The sequence below is a fragment of the Passer montanus genome, unplaced genomic scaffold (genome assembly GCF_014805655.1).
Source record: "Passer montanus isolate IOZ18808 unplaced genomic scaffold, ASM1480565v1 scaffold8, whole genome shotgun sequence".
Taxonomy (NCBI): Eukaryota; Metazoa; Chordata; class Aves; order Passeriformes; family Passeridae; genus Passer; species Passer montanus.
This window is the reverse complement of record NW_024373256.1, coordinates 1,174,940-1,196,529: the sequence shown is the minus strand read 5'-3', so window position 1 is coordinate 1,196,529 and position 21,590 is coordinate 1,174,940. Positions and strand designations below refer to the sequence as shown.

At 53.6% G+C, this 21,590-nt stretch overlaps 2 protein-coding genes across 7 annotated transcripts in view; one reads left to right on the top strand and one right to left on the bottom strand.

Annotated features, from left to right (window-relative positions):
- The window catches only part of TSC2 (TSC complex subunit 2), a 33,827-nt gene extending 19,184 nt beyond the window's left edge, over positions 1-14,643 (top strand). For 3 of the 6 annotated variants that reach the window (XM_039731953.1, XM_039731950.1, XM_039731949.1), the window contains 16 exons: positions 836-1,000; positions 1,762-1,914; positions 2,073-2,185; positions 2,694-2,915; positions 3,690-3,905; positions 5,425-5,493; positions 7,577-7,737; positions 8,613-9,097; positions 9,832-9,907; positions 10,156-10,242; positions 10,495-10,681; positions 11,501-11,640; positions 11,832-11,910; positions 12,391-12,482; positions 12,744-12,842; positions 13,380-14,643. In XM_039731953.1, coding sequence (XP_039587887.1) covers positions 836-1,000; positions 1,762-1,914; positions 2,073-2,185; positions 2,694-2,915; positions 3,690-3,905; positions 5,425-5,493; positions 7,577-7,737; positions 8,613-9,097; positions 9,832-9,907; positions 10,156-10,242; positions 10,495-10,681; positions 11,501-11,640; positions 11,832-11,910; positions 12,391-12,482; positions 12,744-12,842; positions 13,380-13,547 — 2,512 coding nt within the window. In that variant the 3' untranslated portion in view covers positions 13,548-14,643. The remainder of the gene's footprint in view (positions 1-835; positions 1,001-1,761; positions 1,915-2,072; positions 2,186-2,693; positions 2,916-3,689; positions 3,906-5,424; positions 5,494-7,576; positions 7,738-8,612; positions 9,098-9,831; positions 9,908-10,155; positions 10,243-10,494; positions 10,682-11,500; positions 11,641-11,831; positions 11,911-12,390; positions 12,483-12,743; positions 12,843-13,379) is intronic. The other 3 variants (XM_039731954.1, XM_039731952.1, XM_039731951.1) reach the window with 1 other exon arrangement.
- A 357-nt stretch (positions 14,644-15,000) lies between these two features.
- The window catches only part of PKD1 (polycystin 1, transient receptor potential channel interacting), an 88,139-nt gene continuing 81,549 nt past the window's right edge, over positions 15,001-21,590 (bottom strand). The window contains exons 44-48 of the mRNA XM_039731840.1: positions 21,324-21,498; positions 20,600-20,887; positions 20,169-20,303; positions 19,584-19,898; positions 15,001-18,844 (exon numbers count right to left, since the gene is read on the bottom strand). Of these exons, the coding sequence (XP_039587774.1) occupies positions 18,308-18,844; positions 19,584-19,898; positions 20,169-20,303; positions 20,600-20,887; positions 21,324-21,498 (1,450 nt within the window). The 3' untranslated portion in view covers positions 15,001-18,307. The remainder of the gene's footprint in view (positions 18,845-19,583; positions 19,899-20,168; positions 20,304-20,599; positions 20,888-21,323; positions 21,499-21,590) is intronic.

Here is a 21,590-nt window from a genome sequence, read left to right as displayed (position 1 = left end):
CCATGGCAGGGGTGGCACTGGATGGGCTTTAATGTCCCTTTCAACCCAAACCCTTCCAGGATTCTCTGATTTCCCCATTAATCATGAGGTGATTTTCTTCTCTTGCCTTTCCATGTAAATGGTAGCACAAAAAGTTCAGATAATTGTCCTTAATGAAGCCAAAGAAGTTGCCACATGATAACAATTTTGGCTGTGCCTCAGCTTAGTTTGTATTACAGTGACATAAGGAATTGTCTTTATAAAATATTGCAGTCCAGCCTAAAACAGAAATGGTTTTAAACTGCTTTGCTGATTTGGCTGATTTGAAGGCAGACCTTGTCTCTATTCTTGTGCCAGTTTCCTGTTCAGAGTGCAATGTTTTTTCCTATTTCAAGTTAAATTAGGTTTTATGTAGCTATTGAATTTGGAGGGGAAAAAAACCAATATAAGGAAGAGATGCAACAGAGAAAAAAGCAAACCACAGGATTATAAAGTGAAGTCTGGAGTGCCCCAGTTTCTGGCTCATGGGCAACCTGCTGCCTGGGAAGCTGGTGCTGGTCATGGGATGCTTGCCCTCAGCATAGATCAGGAGCTCAGAGCTGCCACTCGCCCCTTGCTTGGTGCACTTGCCCATGGGTCAGAGAGGGCTGGCCTGGCCAGCTGGCACTGGAGCCTCTCCAGAGAAAACCACCTCCTGCAGCGACAACCTGGGAGGCACAGCACGAGGCTGACCCCAAAATCTGTTTCCCAAGGCCTGGGTGTGCTGGCTGGCACGTGCATGCAGAGCAGGGGCCGTGTCCCACCGCCTGTGGGACGGGGACGTGCTGCGGCCTCACCTGGGCTCTTTCTTTTCCAGCCGCATCCAAACGTCCATCACCAGCTCCAGCCTGGGCTCTGCAGATGAAAACTCCATGGCTCAGGCTGATGACAACTTGAAGAACCTGCACCTGGAGCTGACAGAGACCTGCCTGGACATGATGGCTCGATATGTCTTCTCCAACTTCACCGCTGTGCCCAAGAGGTCAGTCAGGGGCAGGGACACAGGGCTGGGATTCAGGTTCATGTTTCACTTCATTAGTGGAAAAATGTTGGGATGCTGGCAGGCTCAGGCTCTGAAGCCTTTCCTCACTGATAAAATCCTGCCTAAAAAGGAGGTGAGATGAGGGAAGGCTGTGGTGAGGTCTCAGAGCCCCTTCCTGTGCCTGAAGGGGCTCCAGGAGATCTGGAGAGGAACATGGGACAAAGGGTGGAGGGACAGGACACAGGGAATGGCTTCCCACTGCCAGAGGGCAGGACTGGGTGGGATGCTGGGAAGGATTTTTTTCCTGTGAGGGTGGTGAAACCCTGGAATGGATTTCCCAGAGGATGCCCCATCCCTGGAAGTGTTCCAGGCCAGCTGAATGGGGCTTGGAGCAGCCTGGGATGGTGGAAGGTGTCCCTGCATGGCACTGGATGGGCTTTGAGGTTCTTCCCAACCCAGACCATTCAGTGGCTCTGTCAAATCCACTGGAGACTAGCAGCCTTTGCCTCAGCCTGGAGCTGTCTGGAGGAGATGCCCTGAAGGCCTGGGAGCAGGGCTTTGCTCCATGTCCTTGCAGGATAATCCCAGTGTGCTGCAGCAGCTCATCCCTCATCCTGATGGATAGTGGGGACGTGGGCAGCCAAGGGGGGTGGCACAAATGCTGTGTAAAGAAGGAGAGCAGGCAGCACCTCCTGCAGGGTGAATGGCACCAGCTCTGTTCTCTGCCTCCTGAGGAATCTTCATCCCAAATGTGTTCCCAGGTCTCCTGTGGGGGAGTTTCTGCTGGCTGGAGGAAGGACCAAGACGTGGCTGGTTGGTAACAAGCTGGTGACCATCACTACAAGCGTTGGAACAGGGACAAGGTCCCTGCTTGGCCTGGACTCTGGAGAATTCCAGAGCACCCCAGAATCAAGGTAGGTGTTGCTCCCATTTCTGGAAATCTCCAGCTGACAGAGTCACCTAAACCACTGCTACATCTTTGTAGTTCTTCCTCTTGGCATAAGAGGAGTGTTTCATTTGTCCAGCACAGCTGATTCCTCCCTCAACATCACCAATATCTCCTTTCCTACAGCTCAGACCCTGTTTTGCAAGTGAGACAGACCAAGGAGGCTCCAGCCAAGCTGGAATCCCAGGCTGGGCAGCAGGTTTGCAGGAGCTCCCGCAACAGAGTGCGATCCATGTCGGGTGAGTTCCCATCCTGGGCTCTCCCTGCCACAGCTGGAAGGTGCAGGTGCCTCCTGTGTCTGAGCTAACTGGAGATCTGGAGCTGTCTGGTGTTTAGTGAGGGGCAGGTAGCAGGAGCTGTTGGCTTTAGGTGTGGTGGGGCTCCTCCTCCTTCTCTGTCTTTGCAGGAGAGTTTTGATGATCACATAAACTGGTTTATAAGGAACACATGGAACCTCAAATTTTCTAGCTGGCAGCTAAGCCCCACCCAGGTGCTGACTTTGTCCCCCACGTGGAGATGAAGGAGAGAGTTGGAAGGGGAAAAGTAAGAAAATTCGTGGCTTGAGAGAAGAGCAAGTTTAATGATTAAAATGAAATAATAGTAACAATAATAATTGTAATAATGACAAGGGGAATAAAACCATTGTATTGTGTATGCAGCTGGTAGAAGAGGTTAAAAGCCTCATTCCTGAGATATTTTTGGGCTACCTAAGCTTGTCTCTCCCTTGGACTGTGTCTGTCCTGCCAGGTGGTCATGCCTTACGCGTTGGTGCCTTAGACAGCTCAGCCTCCCATTTTCCCAGTGGCTCAACTTCCCAAGGGACACAGGGCCCTCCTGCTGCTGCAGCCCGCCCAGAGAAGGCCAGTCCTGCTCCACAGACAGCTCTGCAGAAGGAAAAAGCCAACTTGGCTGCCTACGTGCCACTGCTGACCCAGGGCTGGGCAGAGATCCTGGTGCGCAGGCCCACAGGTGAGTACCTGAGTGTGGGGTGCATCCTGGGGAGGGACCAGAGCCTGGGGGAAGGAGAAAAACCCATATTTAGTTGTAAATGAATCTGTTTATAGCTTACTGTCTTTTGAAACTGTAGAACTGTGGAAGGGTTGGGTTGAAAGGGACCTTAAAGCCCACCCAGTGCCACCCCTGCCATGGCAGGGACACCTCCCACCCTTTTGAAACTGTAGAACTGTGGGAAGGGTTGGGTTGAAAGGGATCTTAAAGCCCATCCAGTGCCACCCCTGCCATGGCAGGGACACCTCCCACTGTCCCAGGCTGCTCCCAGCCCTGTCCAGCCTGGCCTGGGCACTGCCAGGGATCCAGGGGCAGCCACAAGTCTGGGCAGCTCAGTTGTGGTTGCTCTTAGGGAAGGAATAACAACCTGTTCAAGGTCAAAATGCTTGAACACCAATGTGTTCCAGGAGATTAACAGGAATTATCTGCTTTACCTGAAAGCTGTTTCATGAGAAAATAACTGGCCTGGTGTTAATTAGGACACCTGAGTGTTTTGGATGGCTTTGGGAATCTGCTGCAGCAGTGAGTTACCAGGGGTGGGTTTTGAGGAGCTTGGGGTGAAGAAGTGCAGAGCACTGGGAGTAGCAAATCAATCAAGTCATTCTGCAGAAAAGCCCAGAACTTGCTCAGTTTGGATTTTTTACCTGCAAATTCCAAACCAATTTGAGCATTTCAGGAGCTGTAACCTGTGGGAGAGCTGGGAGTACTGACCACTTCCCCCCTGGTCTGGTGCAGGCAACACGAGCTGGCTGATGAGCCTGGAGAACCCGCTGAGCCCCTTCTCCTCAGACATCAACAACATGCCCCTGCAGGAGCTCTCCAACGCCCTGATGGCTGCAGAACGCTTCAAGGAGCACCGGGAGACAGCTCTGTACAAATCCCTGTCCGTGCCCTCCTCCAGCCTGGCCACGGGCACGGCCAAGCCCTCGCTGCTGCAGCGCTCCAACACAGGTGGGGCTGCGGGCAGGGCGGGACAGCTCCGGGCTCTGCTGGGTCCCTGCAGGGCTGCCAGAGCACCTGGGAGTGTCAGGGGGGCCAGCAGTGAGAAAGGGAATCAGCTCTTGTCCCTAGAGGTGAAGGATTCCCTTCCTCCTCGCTTCTGCTGGCGCGTGGGGGAAGAGGAGGACGGGGGAGTAGCGGAGCTGCTTTGGAGGAGTCATGTGGTTGGAGTGTTCCCCAAATGAAAATGAACAAAGTCATGGATCTGTTTCCTCTCCCACACGTTTGGGGCTGATCTGGGCATCCCACTTGTGGATGGATCTTTCCATGCAGTGTTTCCATTTCCATTTGTCTTCAGTTTGGGAGTCTGTGTCGGGCGCTCGGAGCTGCAGGTTCCCTGGGGCATGGCCTGCTCCTGCCCTTGCCAGCCAGGAGGAGCTGGCTGCCTCTGCCTTTCACAGCAGAATGCAAATCCTCTTGGATCTACCCACCTCTGAAGAGGACTGTTCAGAGTTTCATTTGCTGGCTTGATTTTAACACAGTGGCCAAGGATTTTCACTCTATTTAATGTGCTGCTAGTTCCTCTTAAAAAGCTGTTAATGTTGGGAGGTTGGTGTTGACCAACAGCTGCAGTTTTTAAAGCTTTCTGCAGCCCCTGCTCGAGCTCTTAGCAGTGATATCCAACACTCAGGCTCTGAGCACTGCAGGCACCATCAGAATTGAGCAGTGGCACCAGCAGGCCAGGCTTTGCTGGGGAAAATGGGATGAATTGTCTGGGAATCTGGTAAAAATGCCAGTTTTCAGCTTTGTTTTAAGCAAGGCAGGGTGTGTATTTTAGTATTTCAGAACGTGTAAACACAAAATTGAAGTCAAAATCAAATTATCATCTCTTACAAACAAAACAATTATTCTCCATAAACACTTTTGTGACTAAAAATGTGTGGTATATTGAGTGGAGAGCTGAACCCATGCCACCTGAATGCCACTCCTGTGCCAGTCTGGGAGTCATTCTGGCCACATCCTTGTTAACCAGACTTGCTGGAGCTGGCTGGGCAGTGACTGGAAGGAGTTTTGCTGTCCCACTGTCACGTGCCTTTCTGCCCCTTTAGAGGTTAAACCTCTGTGGGTCTTTTACCCAGATTTTTCAGACTCTTCTGTGGGTTTGAAAGTGACTTTGTGCAGGTCAGGAAAGGCTCAGCCTGGATTCCTGTGTGTGCTGGGATATCAGGAAGGGATTTTCTGTTCCTAAGCCTCACAAAATGCATTCTGCAAAGGGAGCAGTTGGAGCCTGCACTGTTGGATGTGTTTATTCCTCCTTATTCATGTTGAGACCTTGTGCCCTTAATATCCCTTTGGCATCTGGTGAGCTTATCCCAGCTTGTTCTTTCCTTTGTTTCATTTATTTATTTGTTTGTTTTAAACTAGGCTCTTGGTTACATTTTAAACTCTGTGCTTTTTAATTTTTTTATATTTTTTTCATATAGTCTCTCCTTCCTTTTGATGTAGCTGCTCACTTGATTTCCCTTTGCAGTGGCCTCTTTCTCTTCCATGTACCAGTCCAGTTGTCAAGGGAAGTTGCACAGGAGCATATCCTGGGCAGGTATATTTATATATCTTTAAGGAAAAAACCAACCAAACAGTATTGCCATAGAAGAACACCTCTGATTCATAGAAAATGTTATCCCTCATCCCTCATTTTCCCCTTCCATGTCTCCTGTCTGTCCCCAGTCTCATCACTCTCAACAAATGGGATCTTGACTAGCATGAAGAAGTCCAAGCCAGATCCAACATTTGCAAGTGCAGACAGTTCCTCAGAGCAACTTTGCTTTTAGCTGGGGTGGCGTGTGAGTCATGAGGCCAGTGTTAAATGACCTGTCAAAACGTGGCCGGATTAATTAATTCTTCATTTGCAGCTGCATTTTCCAATTGGCTTTTGTGCTCTGCCCAGTGGAAAAGCTCCCAGCTGTGAGGGGAGCAGCGGGTGCTGCAGGACAGGCTCCCCTTGGAGCTGCTCAGCCCACAGGCATCTGCCAGAATCGGGCACAGAAAGATGAAAGCAGCTGATAATATGTATATATTTCATGTATGGATAATGTTCAGCCAGCATGGAGCCTGGCTAAGAGCTTTTTCAATGAAAAAAAGAAATATATTGCAGCAGAAAACCTGCTAAATTCTACCTTTTAGAAGCTCTATAATAACGTAAAATCTTTCTCCACTTCAGTAAAATTTATTTCATAATTAAATGAAGTGGAGATCAAATTACACACCTTATGAGCACAACACCTGCATTGCTTTGATAACCTGCAATGCTTTGTGATTTTAATTAGAGGGTTCAAATGTCTTTCTGCCTCTTTCCTTCACTGGAAAACTCCCAGCAGAGCAGTGGGGTGTTCTGAGCTGCTGCTGGTTGCTGTCAGAGCCCTCTCAAAGCAACACAAAGCTGCTGCAGTTCAATATTTTTCTGTTCTTCCCTCTGCTCCTGTTATTCTCTTCCCACCTAAGGAATAATTAGTGCTTGGGTTGTTTCAAAGCACCAGCAGTCGTGGCAGTGGTGTAGGAGGGGAGCTTGGCAGCACTGGGTATCTGCAGGTGTGTTCTGGCTTGGACAGCTAACCAGATCAGCACGTTGTTTTGGTTCCTTTTGGTTTGTTTTGTATTTTTAGAAGGTTTGTGTGTGCAATGCTAACTCTTAATTGCTTCTTTGAAATAACTTTGGTCCTGCGAGCTGAAATCAATCAAGGAAAAGCTGCTTTAGTGATTTTTTTTCTTTGTATATATTTTTTTTTAATTTTGCTGATTTTCTTTATATTTTTTGTGTGTGCTAATTTTTGGTTTTATTACTTTTATCGTTATTATTTTGGAAAACAAATCTTGGCCTTTCAGATTGGTCTTCCAGTCCCTTGTGTGCATAATGGGAAGCCTCCTGTTCTCCAGCCTTTTCCTCAGGACAAAAAGCAAGGCCAGGAGGAGCCTTTGGTCAGACTCATCCCTGTGGTCAGTGCCTGGAGCAGATCCAAGGTTAAATCCTCCACGTAGGCAGGGCTTCCACGGAGCTTTTTTGTCAGTGTGGTTCCACTCCCTGTGTGTCTGAGCAGATGCCACCAGTGCCTCTGTCACCCCTGCTCTCGTCCTTCCACATGGTCAGGGCTGAATTGTTCTGCTTCTCCCGAGATGTTCTAGGAAAGCTGCCAAACTGCAAGGAAATGGCTCCTAGGAAAATTTCTTATCTCCTTGTAGGCCTCAAGGCACGGGAGCGTTGCATTTCAGTGCAAGAAAAGCTCCCTTTGAGAGCTGATGTCTCCAGTGAGCTTTTATCCCATACTTTCCTATATCTCTGTAGTTCCTGTCTGTCCTGGTAACCCACGTCCAAGGTCCCGTTTCCTCATCCCGTGCCCTGTTGTCCACCAGCAACAATTGGAAAAAACATCTGCACTTCCTTGGCCCGAGGCAGGCTGTGAGGGCGAGGTGATTTATTCCCTGGAAAAAAGGGCGAGGTGATTTATTCCCTGGAAAAAAGGGCAGCCAGGAGCGAGTCTGACGTTTCCAGAGATGCCAGGGCACTCACTCGGCATGGCCTTCCGTTGAGATCCCGTAGGGAAAAGGCTGGTGCTTGCGAGGAGAGGAGAGCTGGGGGGCCTGGCCCCCGTGCCCTCTCCTCAGCCGCCGTGCCCGTGTCTCCGTAGAATCCGCCGTGGTGCTGGAGGAGGGCAGCCCGGCCGACATGGAGCTCAGGGAGGCCGAGTCCCCCGCCGAGTCCCCCGAGAGCGAGGACGTGGAGACCTCGTGCTCCGAGCACGTCCTGAGCGAGGAGAGGTTTGGAAAAGCCCAGGACTCGTACAGCAGGGTAAGGACAGGCCCAGGGCGAGCAGGGGGGGACAGCCGGGGGGGATTGGCCACGAGCTCCCTCATGGCGCCCTCAAAACTGCTCGCTGGTGGCACTGGGGGCGAAAATCCTGGTTTGTCAGGGACTCGATCCACATTGCTTTGTGCTCCTTCCTGCCCACCTTTCCTTGGGAGGGTTGGGCTGCCTTGGGCCTTGCTGTTGGCAGCTTTTATTCTGGCTGTCAGGAAAGGAAGGAATCATTCCCTGGCAGGGTGGGCAGGGCTGGCACAGGTGCCCAGAGCAGCTGGGGCTGCCCCTGGATCCCTGGCAGTGCCCAAGGCCAGGCTGGATGGGGCTGGGAGCCACCATGGGATGAGCATGCAGGTCTATCCCAACCCAAACCATGCCGGGATGCTCTGATTCCATTAAAACTACTAATTTTTTTTGTGGTTTTTTTTTTTGTTTGTTTGTTTGTTTGTTTTTGTGTTTGTTTGTTTGTTTGGGGTGGTTTTTTTTGTTTGTTTTTTGGTTTTTTTGTTTTGTTTGGGGTTTTTTTTGTTTTGGTTTTTGGGGTTTTTTGGTGGTTTTTTGTGTTGTGTTTTTTGGAGTTTTTTTGCTTGGTTGGTTTTTTTTGTTTTTTTTTTGTTTGTTTGTTTTGGTTTGGGTTTTTTTTTGGTTTTTTGTTTTTTTTGCGGGTATTTTTTGTGTTGTGTTTTTTGGGGGTTTTTTTGTGTGTTTTATTTTTTTGTTTGGTTTTTTCCTTTTTTGTTTGTTTTTTGGGGTTTTGGGGTTTTTTGTTTTTTGTTTGGTTTTTTTCCTTTGTTTTGTTTTTTTGTTTGTTTGTTTTTTGGGGTTTTTTGTTTGTTTGTTTATTTTTGTTGTTGTTTTCTCCCCAGTCGTCCTCCACGTCCAGCCAGGAGGACAAGTCGCTGCGGGCGGAGGAGCTGGCGGAGGGCGCGATCCCCATCGGGCGCGAGGAGGGCGGCGCGCTGGAGGAGCTCTCCTTCCAGCCCTCACAGCCCCTCAGCAAGTCCAGCTCCTCCCCGGAGCTGCAGACGCTGCAGGAGGTGCTCAAGGACGCCAACGGGCGGGACGCGCCGCGCAGGCTGAGCACGGAAGTGAAATCCAAATCGCAGTCGGGGAACCTGCAAGGGGAAGGGCTGGGCGCCTGGCCGGGCCGGGCCGAGGACGGCAGGGCCGCGGGGCCCGGCGGGGGCAGCGCCGCCGCCGCCTCGCCCCGCTCGCCCTCGGGCCACCGGCCCCGCGGCTACACCATCTCCGACTCGGCGCCGTCCAGGAGGGGCAAGAGGATCGACAGGGACGCCTTCAAGGGCAGGGCAGCAGCGTCCAACGCGGAGAAAGTCCCTGGGATAAACCCCAGGTGGGTGCAGGGCCCTGAGCTGCTCCAGCAGGGCTCCTTCGCGGGGGCTGCACAGCATCTGATTGAAATTAATTACCTGCATTATTCAGGAGCTGATACAGACCTGCTGACCACTCTACCGATCAATAAACTTGGGGATTAGGAGACAGAACTCCCAGATGGTGAAAGGAATAGATGGGTAGTTTCCTCTGTGCTTCACATACTTAATTTAGGGGCTGTGGTTTGACCGCAGGTTAGCCAGAGCTAATTTTGCTGTGAACAGGGTTTGCTAGTTCTGCATTTCAAGAAATACAATGTGCAAAATCCTAAGAAGGAGAGGAAGGGTTTTAAGAGTTGCTTTTTGAACCTGGGGTATTGTTAGCTGTCCAAAATTGCATGATGAGACAATTTTCATCTGATTGAGCGCAGGTAAAATGCAGATGTCTGTACAATGATGTGTCTGAGAGCCTAGAAATGTCCCCAGGGCTGTGGAGGGCATTCCTGCTCCTCCATTCCCTGCCTTTGAGCAGGGAATTTGTGTGGCTGCTGCTGTTTGACACATCATTTTTCTGACAGGGGTCTGTTGCAAACTGCAGGTGGTCCAGGCACTCAGAGTGTCTCTAAAAGATGAATAATACCCTGTTAGCATTTTAATTCCTGCCATTTTTCTGCTGTACATAACGTTCTTACCTCCAACAGATCAAAACTGACTTAATTCTTATGGTAACAGACTTTTCCCTCCCTCTCTCCTTCAGCTTTGTGTTTTTACAGTTGTACCACTCCCCCTTCTTTGGTGATGAAAACAACAAGCCCCTCTTGTTGCCAAATGAGGTAGGCAAGGAGTTGTATAAATCCTTAATTTTTTTTACCTCATGACTTCCTTGGAATTCAGATGATAATTCCAAATATCCAGCTCAGGTGCTGCAGTTTACAGGTGTTTCCTACCAGCAGTGCCACAGGTGGGAGGTCTCTGTGTTGGGGCTGTGGAGGGGATTATTTAAAGCTGGCAGAATGCTGGGCTGGTTTGGGTTGGGAGGCACCTCCCAGGCTGCTCAGGTGTGTCCCTGTTTTGGTTGCAGACGTTTGAGAGGTCGGTGCAGCTCCTGGATCAGATCCCATCCTACGACACACACAAGATTGCAGTGCTCTATGTTGGGGAGGGCCAGGTGAGCGTGTGCAGGGCCTGAATCCTTGTGGGGTGTTGGGAACCTCTCCAGCTCTGGGCTTTCCCTGCTCCAGCTGTGGGGCTTGCCCTGTTCCTGCGGCAGCCTTCATTTTCCTTCATTTCCTGTGCTAAAAATCAGCTCCTGCATGAAACCCTTCTGTGAGGGCAATCACCTGATCCCAGGAAGGGTCTGTGGTGCTGGTGCAGTGCTGCTGGCATGGCACTGAGTGTGACACGTGTCCCTGTGTCCCAGAGCAACAACGAGATCGCCATCCTGTCCAACGAGCACGGCTCCTACCGCTACACCGAGTTCCTCACGGGCCTGGGCAAGCTCATCGAGCTCAAGGACTGCCAGCCTGACAAGATCTACCTGGGCGGCCTGGATGTGTGTGGGGAGGACGGGCAGTTCACCTACTGCTGGCACGATGACATCATGCAGGGTGAGCTGGAAGGGTGGATGGTGTCTCCTCACCTTAGCTGGCCTGCCTTCCGTGTTCCCTCCCAGGGCGGTGGTGAGGATGGGCTGGGCTCTGATCCCCTCCTGTTCTCTCTGGTAGCTCTGCAAGCCATGGGATAAAGTTCAGGCCAAAACACACCTGCCTCATTTAACAAAAAAAACCATCACACCAGTTTATAATGGTCTGCTGTGTAAAACAGTCTGCTCTGTGAAAAGATCTGCCCTGTAAATCTGTGAAATTATCAGCTTTTTAAAGGCTGGCAGGTTTGGTTTGCAGCTTTAGCTGCTGTAAAACCTGTTCATTGAGGGTGGTGTCAGTATTGCTGTGTTTCTCTGAAGAGCAGTTCAGAGCAGGGGGGCCACATGCTGTGGCCATGGCTCGTGTCACTGCAGTGTCACCCAGCTCCTGCAGCACCAAGCAGTGCAGAAATCATCCAGCATCCAGCAGGATATGGGGAACTTCCCAAATTTTTCTGCACAGCTCTGTGCTCATCACATGAGTTCCATGGGGTGGTTGCAGGTTCCTGGGGCTCTGCAGAGCTCACTTAGGGCGAGTCTTGGTTTGAGCTCTTTTGCCTCTTTCCTTCCTAACCCAGGGCCTCCTCCCTGTGCTGCTGTGGTCCTTCCCACTGGCTGCTGCCCTCTGTGCTCCAGGGACCCCTGGAGCATCCAGTGGGACTGGGTTCAGCTGTCACAAAGGGGACAAACCTATTGAGGGAGCACAGTTGGTGTTTTTATTACTGGCACATGACCATTGCTGCTTTCCCAGCCCAGCCTGAGCATCTCTGTGTTCCCTCTCCAGCCATTTTCCACATTGCTACTCTGATGCCCACGAAGGATTTGGATAAATACCGCTGTGACAAGAAGAGGCACCTGGGGAATGATTTTGTTTCCATTGTTTACAATGATTCTGGAGAGGATTTTAAACTGGGCACAATAAAGGTAGGGGATTTCCCTCGTGGGTGTGTTACAGCAGGAGCACGGGGTTGTAACCTTCATGTGTGTGGGTGTTCCCCTAAAAGCTGTGTGGGGATTGTGGGGGGAACTGTTGGCTGTGGTGGGTGTTTATGGCATTCTCAAACCACAGTGCTGCCAGGGAAATGTTTGTGACTGGTTCATTGGCTTCTCCTCAGGGGCAGTTCAATTTTGTGCATGTGATCATCACCCCCCTGGACTACGACTGTAACCTGGTGACGCTGCAGTGCCGGAAAGGTGGGAACTCCTCAGCCTGTGCTGTGCTGTGCTTCATGTTTCAAAAGTTAAAACTTCCAGGAAAAGCCTTCTGGAACCAGTTTGCCCAGTTAGATGTGGGTTTGCTCTGCTTGTGTACCTTCTCTGGCTTGCTCATGCTGTGTTCAAGCTCAGGACTTGAGCAGAGCAGATCCCTCCCTCCAACAGCTGCTTGGGAATGCTGGAGGACACGGAGGGTTCAGCAGTTTTACCACAGGTTTCTGCCTCACACTTGGTTCATGTGAGAGCCCAGCAAGCTCTCCCCAAACCTTTATGGAGCAGCCAGAATTTGGGAGCCAGAATTGCAGAGCGGGTTCTGTTAGAGCAGGAGCTATGGAGCTTGTGGGGACTTGGTTGATACAATTCCTCAGGTTTATTTGACTTAGATATTTAGTTACTGGGAACCTTTGGCTTCTTCTTAACTGTCTTATGAGAATTTTTTCTTATTCCTTTAAATTAAAGACATGGAGGGTCTGGTGGACACGAGTGTTGCCAAGATCATCTCTGACAAGAACCTGCCCTTCGTGGCCCGTCAGATGGCCCTGCATGCCAACGTGAGTACCCCCAGCTCCCTGAGCTCCCAGCTGCTGCCTTGGCCCATCACCAGCTTCCAAGGAAACAGGCAGGGCCTGCTGGAGCAAAGAAAAACTTTTCTGCTTGACCTTGAAGCCAGAGTTGGCACCTGAACAGTGCTAACTCAGAGCTGGATTGCAGTTGCCGTCAAACTGCTCTGAAAATTTTGATTAATTTTATTGTTGTGGTTATGTTAATGTGGCTCCTGTCTTTCCCTCTTCTCCCCACCCTTCCCAACCCAGATGGCCTCCCAGGTCCACCACAGCAGATCCAACCCCACGGACACCTACCCCTCCAAGTGGATCGCCAGGCTGCGCCACATCAAGAGGCTGCGGCACCGGGTGAGTGCAGCTGCTCTCAGGGCTGGGACTGGGCTCCCCTGAGCCTTCCTGCAGCTGAGGCAGGTGAAGCCAGCTGTCAGAACTGGCTGAGTGAGAGGAGGGCTGTGTGTGCAGAGCTCAGAGTCCAGCTGGTCACAGAATCACAGAGTTTGGGTTGGAAGGGACCTTAAGGATCATCCAGTTCAAGTGTGGCAATGTCAAACAGTTTCACTGGCAGTAAGGGCTTTGGGAAGCTTAATCCTGGAATCCCAGAATCACTGATATTGGAAAAGCCCTCCAAACCCATCAGGTTCAACCTGTGTCCACTGCCCACCTTGTCCCCAGCCTGCAGCTTGCCACCTCCAGGAATTCCTTGGGGACTCCAAACCTGTGCCCCTTCCAGTGCCTGACCACCCTTTCCATGGGGAAATTCCTCCTGATGTCCAGTACCTGGACACAGAGTGGCACTGCCACAGTGTCCTGGTAACCTGCCCTGCCCAGGAGATTGGGAAGAATTTTGGAGAGAATGGAGCTCACCTGCTCTCCGTTGCCTTTCAGCTCCGTGAAGAGACACAGTACCAGAGCCCTGGCCTTCCCCTGCAGCTGCACCCCTCTGCCCCCACAAAACCCCCTCCCCAGATGCCCCAGGACCCCCCTCCCACCTACGAGACGGGGCAGAGGAAGAGGCTGATCTCCTCCGTGGACGACTTCACCGAGTTCGTGTAGGGCCGGGCTCGGGGTGTCCCTGCAGGGACACTGAGGCCACGGAATCGTGTTCCCTGCCTGCTGATCCCTGCACCTGCATGGACACAGGGAGTGGGAGGCGCAGCCTGGCTGCTCCTTGCATGTGGACTTGGCACTGAACCTGCCAGGAGCTTTGGGTGCCCCTGAGGACGACACTGGATGTCCAGCAGGAGCTCCCAGAGGACCAACCCACCATGTTTGGTTTGATTTGAGCTGTTTCAAAGCTTCTCTGTTGGGAAATTCCCTGCAGAACCTTTCTTTGGACTCCTTCCACACCAGCTCCTGGTGGAAGCAGACAAAGGATGATACTCTGCACATCCTCATGTGAAGGTACAGGAATTGTGGGATTTTTGAGGACTTTACTGGGAATGAAATATGAAGTATGGAAAATCCAGTTGCTATTTCTGAGCACCCCAGAATCCCAGCTCCCCCCTGAACCTCAGGGCTGTCAGCACTTGGACTCTTCATGCTCTGACTCATTCTGCTGCCAGCTCTGGAAAGAGTTAATTTGAGTTTTCTCCTGCCCAAAATGCTGCTTAAGCTCCCAAGGTTTGTCTTCATTTTGGCCATCTGCAGAACTTCCCTGGCTGCAGGAATGCTGGGGTGTCTCACCCTTCCCCATGCACCTGATAAATCCATTTTTGACTGCTGACAAGTCTTGGGACATCGTCTCCCCAGGAGTTTTGTTTAGTCCCTGACAGGGAGGCTCTCAGGGGAGACTGAAGCAGCTCAGTTGGAGCTTCCAGGGCAGGTGGGCACAGCTGGAATGGGACTTGCAGCCCGTCCTGAGGCAAGGAGGGCACCAGACACTACAGCACCCAACTGGGAGGCACCTCATAAGCTGGACTATACTGTGAGAACTTCATCTCCTGCTTGGCCCCCGAGTGGGAAGCGTGGCTTTGGGAGTGGCTGCCAGCAGGGAGATGGAGACAAGTGCAATGTGCACAGGGTGGGACTGTGAAGGGACAGGTGAGGGGACAAAGGGACAGCCCTCGCCTGTGCAGGTGTGTGGGAACACCAAGTGTCTGTTGTGTTCGAGTGTTTGAGTTGTAAAGGAAATAAAATGTTTGTCTGATCAGTGTGGTCTTGCTGTCCTGGGAAAGTTCAGTATAAATCCTTCCTCCTGTCCTGGTTTAGTTTCCCAGCCTGGGTTGCTGATGGAACCACCACCCCTCCCAGTGCTGGACACAGATTCCTGGCTGTGTTCCAGTCCTGGACTGGGATATTCCCTCTGTGCTGGGGAGGGGACTTGGCCAGCTTTGTCCTTGTGCCACCCCCAGTGACCACAGGTGAGCTCATTCATTAACACCAGCTGGAGGATTTTAGGAAGTGTCTTCTCCTGTGCAGGAGACCTTAATTAAAATTATGGCTGCAAAGAGAATGAGGGTGGGGTGGAGAGGAGCATCTGGAGCAGGACAAAACCACCTGAGCCAGGTTTTAGCAGTCAAGTGTTTATTTGACTTTGTCACTTTGTAAGAAACATCCCCACAGTTACAAAATACACCATTTTTGTTTGCAGTGAAATGCTGACCAGACAGGAACTGTTGGCATTTTGGTCACAATCATTGTTCTTTTTAAAAAACACAAAAATTAGAAAAAATAAGGCACTTACAGAAGTCCCTCCCTCTCCCTTGGAACGAATGCATGGGGGTCTCATTTTTCATTTAAGCAGCTTGATCCTGATACATCACTGTGAGATTCAAAGCAATAAATAAGACACCATCTCTCGGTGACTACAGACACAAAAATATACATTCAGGGGGATTTATGGGCTTTGAGTCAAGTTTATTGCTGTGAGGGTGCAAGTCCATGACTGAATCCCTCTGGCTGGGACAGGGAGGGGACCCTGGGACACTGCTGGAGCTGGCACAGGAGCTGCTGGCAGCTGTGGGTGCTGCCCACCACGCAGGGCTGGGCTTTCCGAGGGACTGTGGGGGGCAGAGCTGCTCTCCGTACTTCAGGGAAGTAGGGCAGTTGTCTGATCCCGTTTCTGCTCCTCTGGCATCAGCAGGAGCACTTGGAAAAGTCACACACACCTAGTCACACTCACACACACACACGCAGGGCAAGGAACAGGCACTTGGGAACAAAAATCCAGCTGGATTTGGGGAGCATCTTTGTTCCAGCTGCCCCTTAGCTTAGGAATGGCTGCTCAAAAACAGCTGGGGCACTTCTGGCCCCTCCTTCTCCTACTCCCAACCTCTTCTAATGAGGATACTCGAGCTGAGAACTGACCATCAGGAACTGACCTTTTTGGCTCTTCAAGAGACTTCCAAGACCTGCTTGGTTTATTTGGGACCTTTCAATCACTGAATGTTCCCAGAGAGCCCTTGGAGTGGCTGGATTGACACCCTTGGTGCTCCACACAGGTGAGACAGGTTGTGCCAGGGCAGGTGTGTGGGGAGAGGAGTTTGGAGCTGGAGGGACTCCAGCCCTGGGGACATCCCAGCTCTCTGGGACACCTCACCACTGCTCCTCTTACTGCCTGGCTTTGGGAACGTGGCACTGTCCCTGTCACCAAAAAGGAGTCACGGAAACGTGCCAGAGCTGAGCGTGGTGCTGTGCTGCCTGGCAAGTTAAAGAAACGAAAACTCCAAGGCAAACATCTCTGGCTTGAAAACCAGGGTTTTTTCCTGAGCACAGAGCTGACCAGCACCTGGTCCCAGCCCGGCTCAGCCTCCAGCTGTGGGTTCTGCCTGCTGCAGGCACCTCCCTGCCCCACTCCTGCCCTCTGGGCCCCTCTCTGCCCTCTCCCCCCCCTGTCCTGGTCACCAGGATTGCTTTTCTCCCCTGTGCACTCCCCTCCTCTGTGCCCTCTGCTTTTCCAACACCTCCATGCTGACCGAGCACCACCTCACTTGTCCTCTCCTGCCCTGATCCCTCTGCAACCTTTCCACAACATCCGTCCTGCACAGCTCCTGAGTTTTCCCAAGGTAACTCAGACCTGTCCCAAAGGCACCCCAGAGCAGCCAGTGTCCCCCTGCAGCCTGACTCACGTGGCCAAGGGAGCACACGGATGCTGGAATGAAATCTTCACAAGTGTCCAACACATCCGGGGGCTGGAGGGCAGGCTCAGGAGGGGATGGAGCAATGGAAGTGCTTTAGGAGCCTCCTCTCTCCACCTGGAAAAGTCTCCCTGCCCTGCAGCTCTGCCCCCTCAGCCTTCCCTTCCACCCTCTCACCTGTCCAAAGCATGGAGCAGGCTCTGGAACACACAGAGGAGCCCACTGGGGGCTCTTCCCCATCCACCTGTGGCCACTGCCCCGAGCCAGCCCAGGAGAGCACACGCACCACACACACACAGACACCCAATCCTTATATACACGGGACATTCCCAGGAAGAAGCACTTAATACATCCTTTAAATAACTCTGACAATAGTGTTCTGTCTCCTATCTACATGTTTCAAACACGGTACCGATGCTATGAAAATATAGCAAACATACAAAAATATATACATTTAAAAACCAAACAAACCCCGTATAAATTACTTACAATAGCCATAAGGTGAAATGGGGCTGAGGAGGGGAAGGCAGCCCCTGGGGGGGCTTCAGGCACCCCCATGCTGTGATCTGGGGGGTCCCATGGCACAGGCCAGCTGTAGCCCAGCAGCTGCAGCCCTGCACATGGTGAATCCCAGCTGGCAGGGCTGGAGGGACCCCAAAAAAAGCTCCCTCAAAGCTTCACCTGCCTCCTTTGTGCTCAGGGAAGGTGCTGGCACTGCTGCCTGAGCTGGGGCTGCGCTCCCCTCCTCCCTGCCCATTTCAGTTTATGATTTAAACAAACAAAATACTGCTTTTGTGATATATTATCCCATTCTTAGCTCGCACGTGTCACTGGTAGCCGAGGAAAGCCTTGTTTAAAGTGCTGGGCAGTACATAGGAACAAGTAAACCAAAAAAAAAAATACATATACTTAGGGCAATACATTCCTTGGGTTAGAGAAGCCAAGCAGCCAGCGGCGCCTGCACCCCGGGGCCACAGTGGGGGGACAGGGCAGGTGGGGACCGCAGTGACACCAGCACGCTGGGAACCCCACACTGGGAGTTTGGGAACCCCACGCTGGGAGTTTGGGAACCCCACGCTGGGAGGTGGCTGAGGCAGCCCAGGGGTCTCTCGTCCCCAGCTTGCTGCAATGTCCTTTGTTTTAAATATTGGATCTCTTTAAATACAAATAATAGTACCAATTTCTGGAGGATAAAAGTAGCCAATACTGGAAATTAACTGCTCTGGGTGTAGATAGCATTTCTCTATATATCTATTTATGCTTAAAAAACAAGGTGGGTTAAATACCTTCTCGAAAGCTGTCGCTTTCCTCCACAGTGCGTCTGGTCGACAAAAATCCAAGACTTGGTTCAAACCCTCAAGGCCTGGGGCTCTCCTCTCCCTTTCCCACCCGGCACAGCCAGCAGGGAAGGGAGGGAGCTTTGTCCCGTCCCCCTGTACCCACCCCAGTCCCACCTGTGGCCGGCTGCAGCCGGGGCCCTTGAACACCCCCAGCTGCTCCCTGTGAGCCAGCAGGGATCTCCTGCACCTGCTCACACCCTGGGGAAAGGCTCGGCCTTCTCCCCTTCCACCTCTACCCCTGGAACGCTCCCATGGGGCCACTTCTGGCGGGCCGGTGGCCGTGGCAGCGGCGTGGCCGGAGCGTCCCCGTGCCCGGCCGGCCCAGCCGCCGCGGCAGCTCCGGGCGGGCACAGCCCACCCGACACAGCCCTGCCAGGGCATGGCTCCCGCAGCCCCGTTACTTCACCGTGGGGTGCACGCGGTTCTTGGCCCGCAGGGGCCGTTTCCTCCTGGCCGCGCAGGGCTTGCCCGCGGTGCCCGCGCTGACCCCGCGGCTGGCCCGCAGCAGCCGCCCGGGCACGGGCACGGCCCCGGCGCAGCGCGGGGACAGCGGCTCCGTGCCCGGCTCCTCCGGGGACGGGCCCTGCTCCGAGCTGCCCGCCGGGGGCCCGCGGTGCCTCCTGCGGGCGCGGCGGCTGCGGGAGAACTCGAGCAGGTGCTCGATGCGGGACACGTCCTCCGTCACCTGGTTGACGCGGTCGAACTGCGCCAGCAGCATCTCGAACAGCGAGAGCAGGCGCTGGATGTCGGCGTCCACCTCCAGGCTGTCGCGGGCGCTCAGCACGAGGCTCAGCCCGTCCAGCTGGCTGGAGGACGTGGAGGTCCTGGAGCTGTCCGAGGCAGCGCTGGGAGTGGGGCCACGGAAGGACTTGGAGTCGCTGGAGTCTCGGGAGGGCAGCGGCTCCATCCCCTCGAACCTCACCTTGTGCCGGAACTGGGAGGGGAGAGGAGAAAAGGGCAGGGTTAGGGCAGGAGCTGGGAAGGGGGAACACTCCAAACAGCTCCAGGGCTGCTCACAGCCATTCCTGGTGTGACAGGCATGGGCTGGATCCCAGATAAAGTCACATGGGACTGTGGGGCTGAGAATGGGCAGTTGATGCCTGTACAGTTCCCCATCTCTCTTGGGTCCCCAGGGGTGGTTACTGCTCCAGCCCTCACCTGCCAGAGGAACCCAGCTGCAGGAAGCAGCCAGAGGCAGGGAAAGGCCAAGGATGGTGTGTAGCTATGATATTTTATGAAAAATCCTCTGCTAGGATTTTTCCCCTCCTGAGAGCTGAGTGTCTCAGGAAATAAATGTAAACAATAACTATCTGCTGCTGTGGAATGCAACAGGTGCATCTTCCATTGCTCCATGTGGATTGTTTTTAATTGATGACCAATCACAGCTACCTGTGCCAAGGCTGTGAGCAGTCACAAGATTCTGTTAGGCATTCTATTCTATTATTGTTCTTTGTAGCCTTCTGATCCTTCTCTCTCTGTTCTTTTAGTATAGTTTTAATGTAGTATTTTAATATAATATATAACATAATAAATCAGCCTTCTGAGCAAAATGGAGTCAAGCCTCGTGTCCTCACACCTGGATGGTTCACCGCAACAATGGTGGGTGCTGCTCTGTGCCACCATGCCCATTCTCCACAGAGCCCCCGGGCTGGCCTCTCTCAGGCCGGCCTCACCTCCTTGGCTTTGCTGAAGCCCATCCACATCTTGAGCCTGCGCACGAACAGCTCGACCATCTCGTAGTCCTGGGGCTCGAAGGCGGGCCGGTAGAGCTCGAAGCGCATCTCGCGGTAGCTGTGCAGCAGCACCGCCGCCAGCAGCCGCAGCACGATCCACGCCCCCAGCAGCACGTAGGAGGTGCAGAAGAGGCAGCAGAGCCCCGAGGCCTCGGGCAGGCAGGGCCGGAGGCTGGCGCTGCCCCGCAGCAGGGCCAGCAGCAGCAGCACGCTGCTGCCCACGCTGCGGAAGGACTCGGAGGAGGAGGAGAAGAGCTGCGGAGGGACAGAGGGGTGTGAGGAGGGAGCAGCAGCACAGTGCTCCCCTGACCCTCAATATCCCCTCCACAAGGGCCCTGAGGGGTGGCCTGTCCCCCACAAACGGGCTGGGACGGGGACAGCCTCTGGCCAAAGGTGCTGGTGGCAGGATGGGCACAGCATACCCAGGGGACCCAGGAGCTTTGCTCATGTCATGCCAGGGTGAGGGAAAAGGGGCAGCAGGACCACCAGCAGCCCCTCTGTGAGGGACGGGGACAGTGTGATTACCAGGAAGCCGAGCTGGGCGTAGGCCAGGAGGAGGAGGGCGAAGGCCACCCCTGCAGCCATCAGCTCCTTCAGGGACTTCTGGAAGGTCTTTCCAAACACCGACCACTGCCGGACGAAGCGCAGCTGCTGGGCAGCCTGGGAGGGGAGAGGAGGCAGTTACACACCCACCCCCAGCCCAGGAAGGGTGAGACAAAACACGTGAGAAACCCAAACCCCAGCAGAGCACAAACACCCTGGCCTGCAGGTTCCTTCCAGACAGAACCATCCAACTGAATTCCCCAAGGGAATCAGGGCCCAGAGGCCTCAGAGACCCAGCAGGGACACAGGTGGCCTCCCTGCCACCCCGTCCCCTGGCAGGGCCGTGCAGGGGTGACCAGCACAGCAGGGCCAAAGCACCCAGCACCCACTGTTGCTCCCCCAGCCCCCCGTACCTGCACGGTCAGGAGGAAGAGGAGGGACGCGGCCAGGCTGCTGAACACGGAGCTCAGGAAGGCCACCTGGTAGAAGTTGGTGAAGCCCCTGCGGTTGCTGAGGTACCTGAGCCACTGCTGGTCAGCCAGGGTGGCCTGGCTGAGGTGCACCAGCACGGTGCACGTGGTGAGCAGGATGAAAAGCCACTGGCTGTAGTTGCCCCACAGGGTGAAGTAGGCTCTGCCTTCCTTCTTGATGGCCAGAGACTCTGACACCACGAAGTAAACCACAAACAGCATGAGGAACACCTGGGGGAGGAACAGAGAGGACACCAGGAGACGTTATGGAGACGTTACCAGGAGAGGAGGAATGGAGAAGTTACCAGGAGATGAGAGGACAAACCCTGACTGCTGTGCTGTACTGGGGAACCCTGAAGCACCCCAGGAGAGCAAAACCCCCCCAAACCAGGCCAAGCTCCACCACTGCACCCCTGGAGCACTCCCTGCATCCTGCCCTGCCCTCGCTCATGCAGCACCCCAAACCCTCCTGAAGGCCCCGTGCCCACACCCAGTGCCCCTGTGGCAGGGGGGCAGTGCCCAGGGGATGAGGGCTCTGCTGACACCACACCCAGGCAGGGTGACAGATGTGGGGACAAGTGGCCTCAGGCAGAGCAGCTCGAGCCTGGGTGAGGGTCCCCAGAGCCCCCCAGCAGCGGGCAGGGGGTCAGGGGAGGTTCACACTGACCATCATGAGGAGCTGCAGGGTGACGCCCCCGCTGAGCCGCAGCAGGGGGAAGGGGCTGATGGTGACAGCAGCCATGGCCTGGCCAGCCCCGGGGAACTCCAGGCGCAGCGTGAGGGCCACGTGCAGGTCCACGCTGGGGTTGTACTGCAGCAGCTCCACAAACACTGCCCGGCTCCTGCAGGGGGACAGCAGCACCTCAGGGGCTGGGACAGCACCAGCTCTGGGGGCACTGCTGGGTGGCACAGGGATGCGGTGCCACGGTGACAC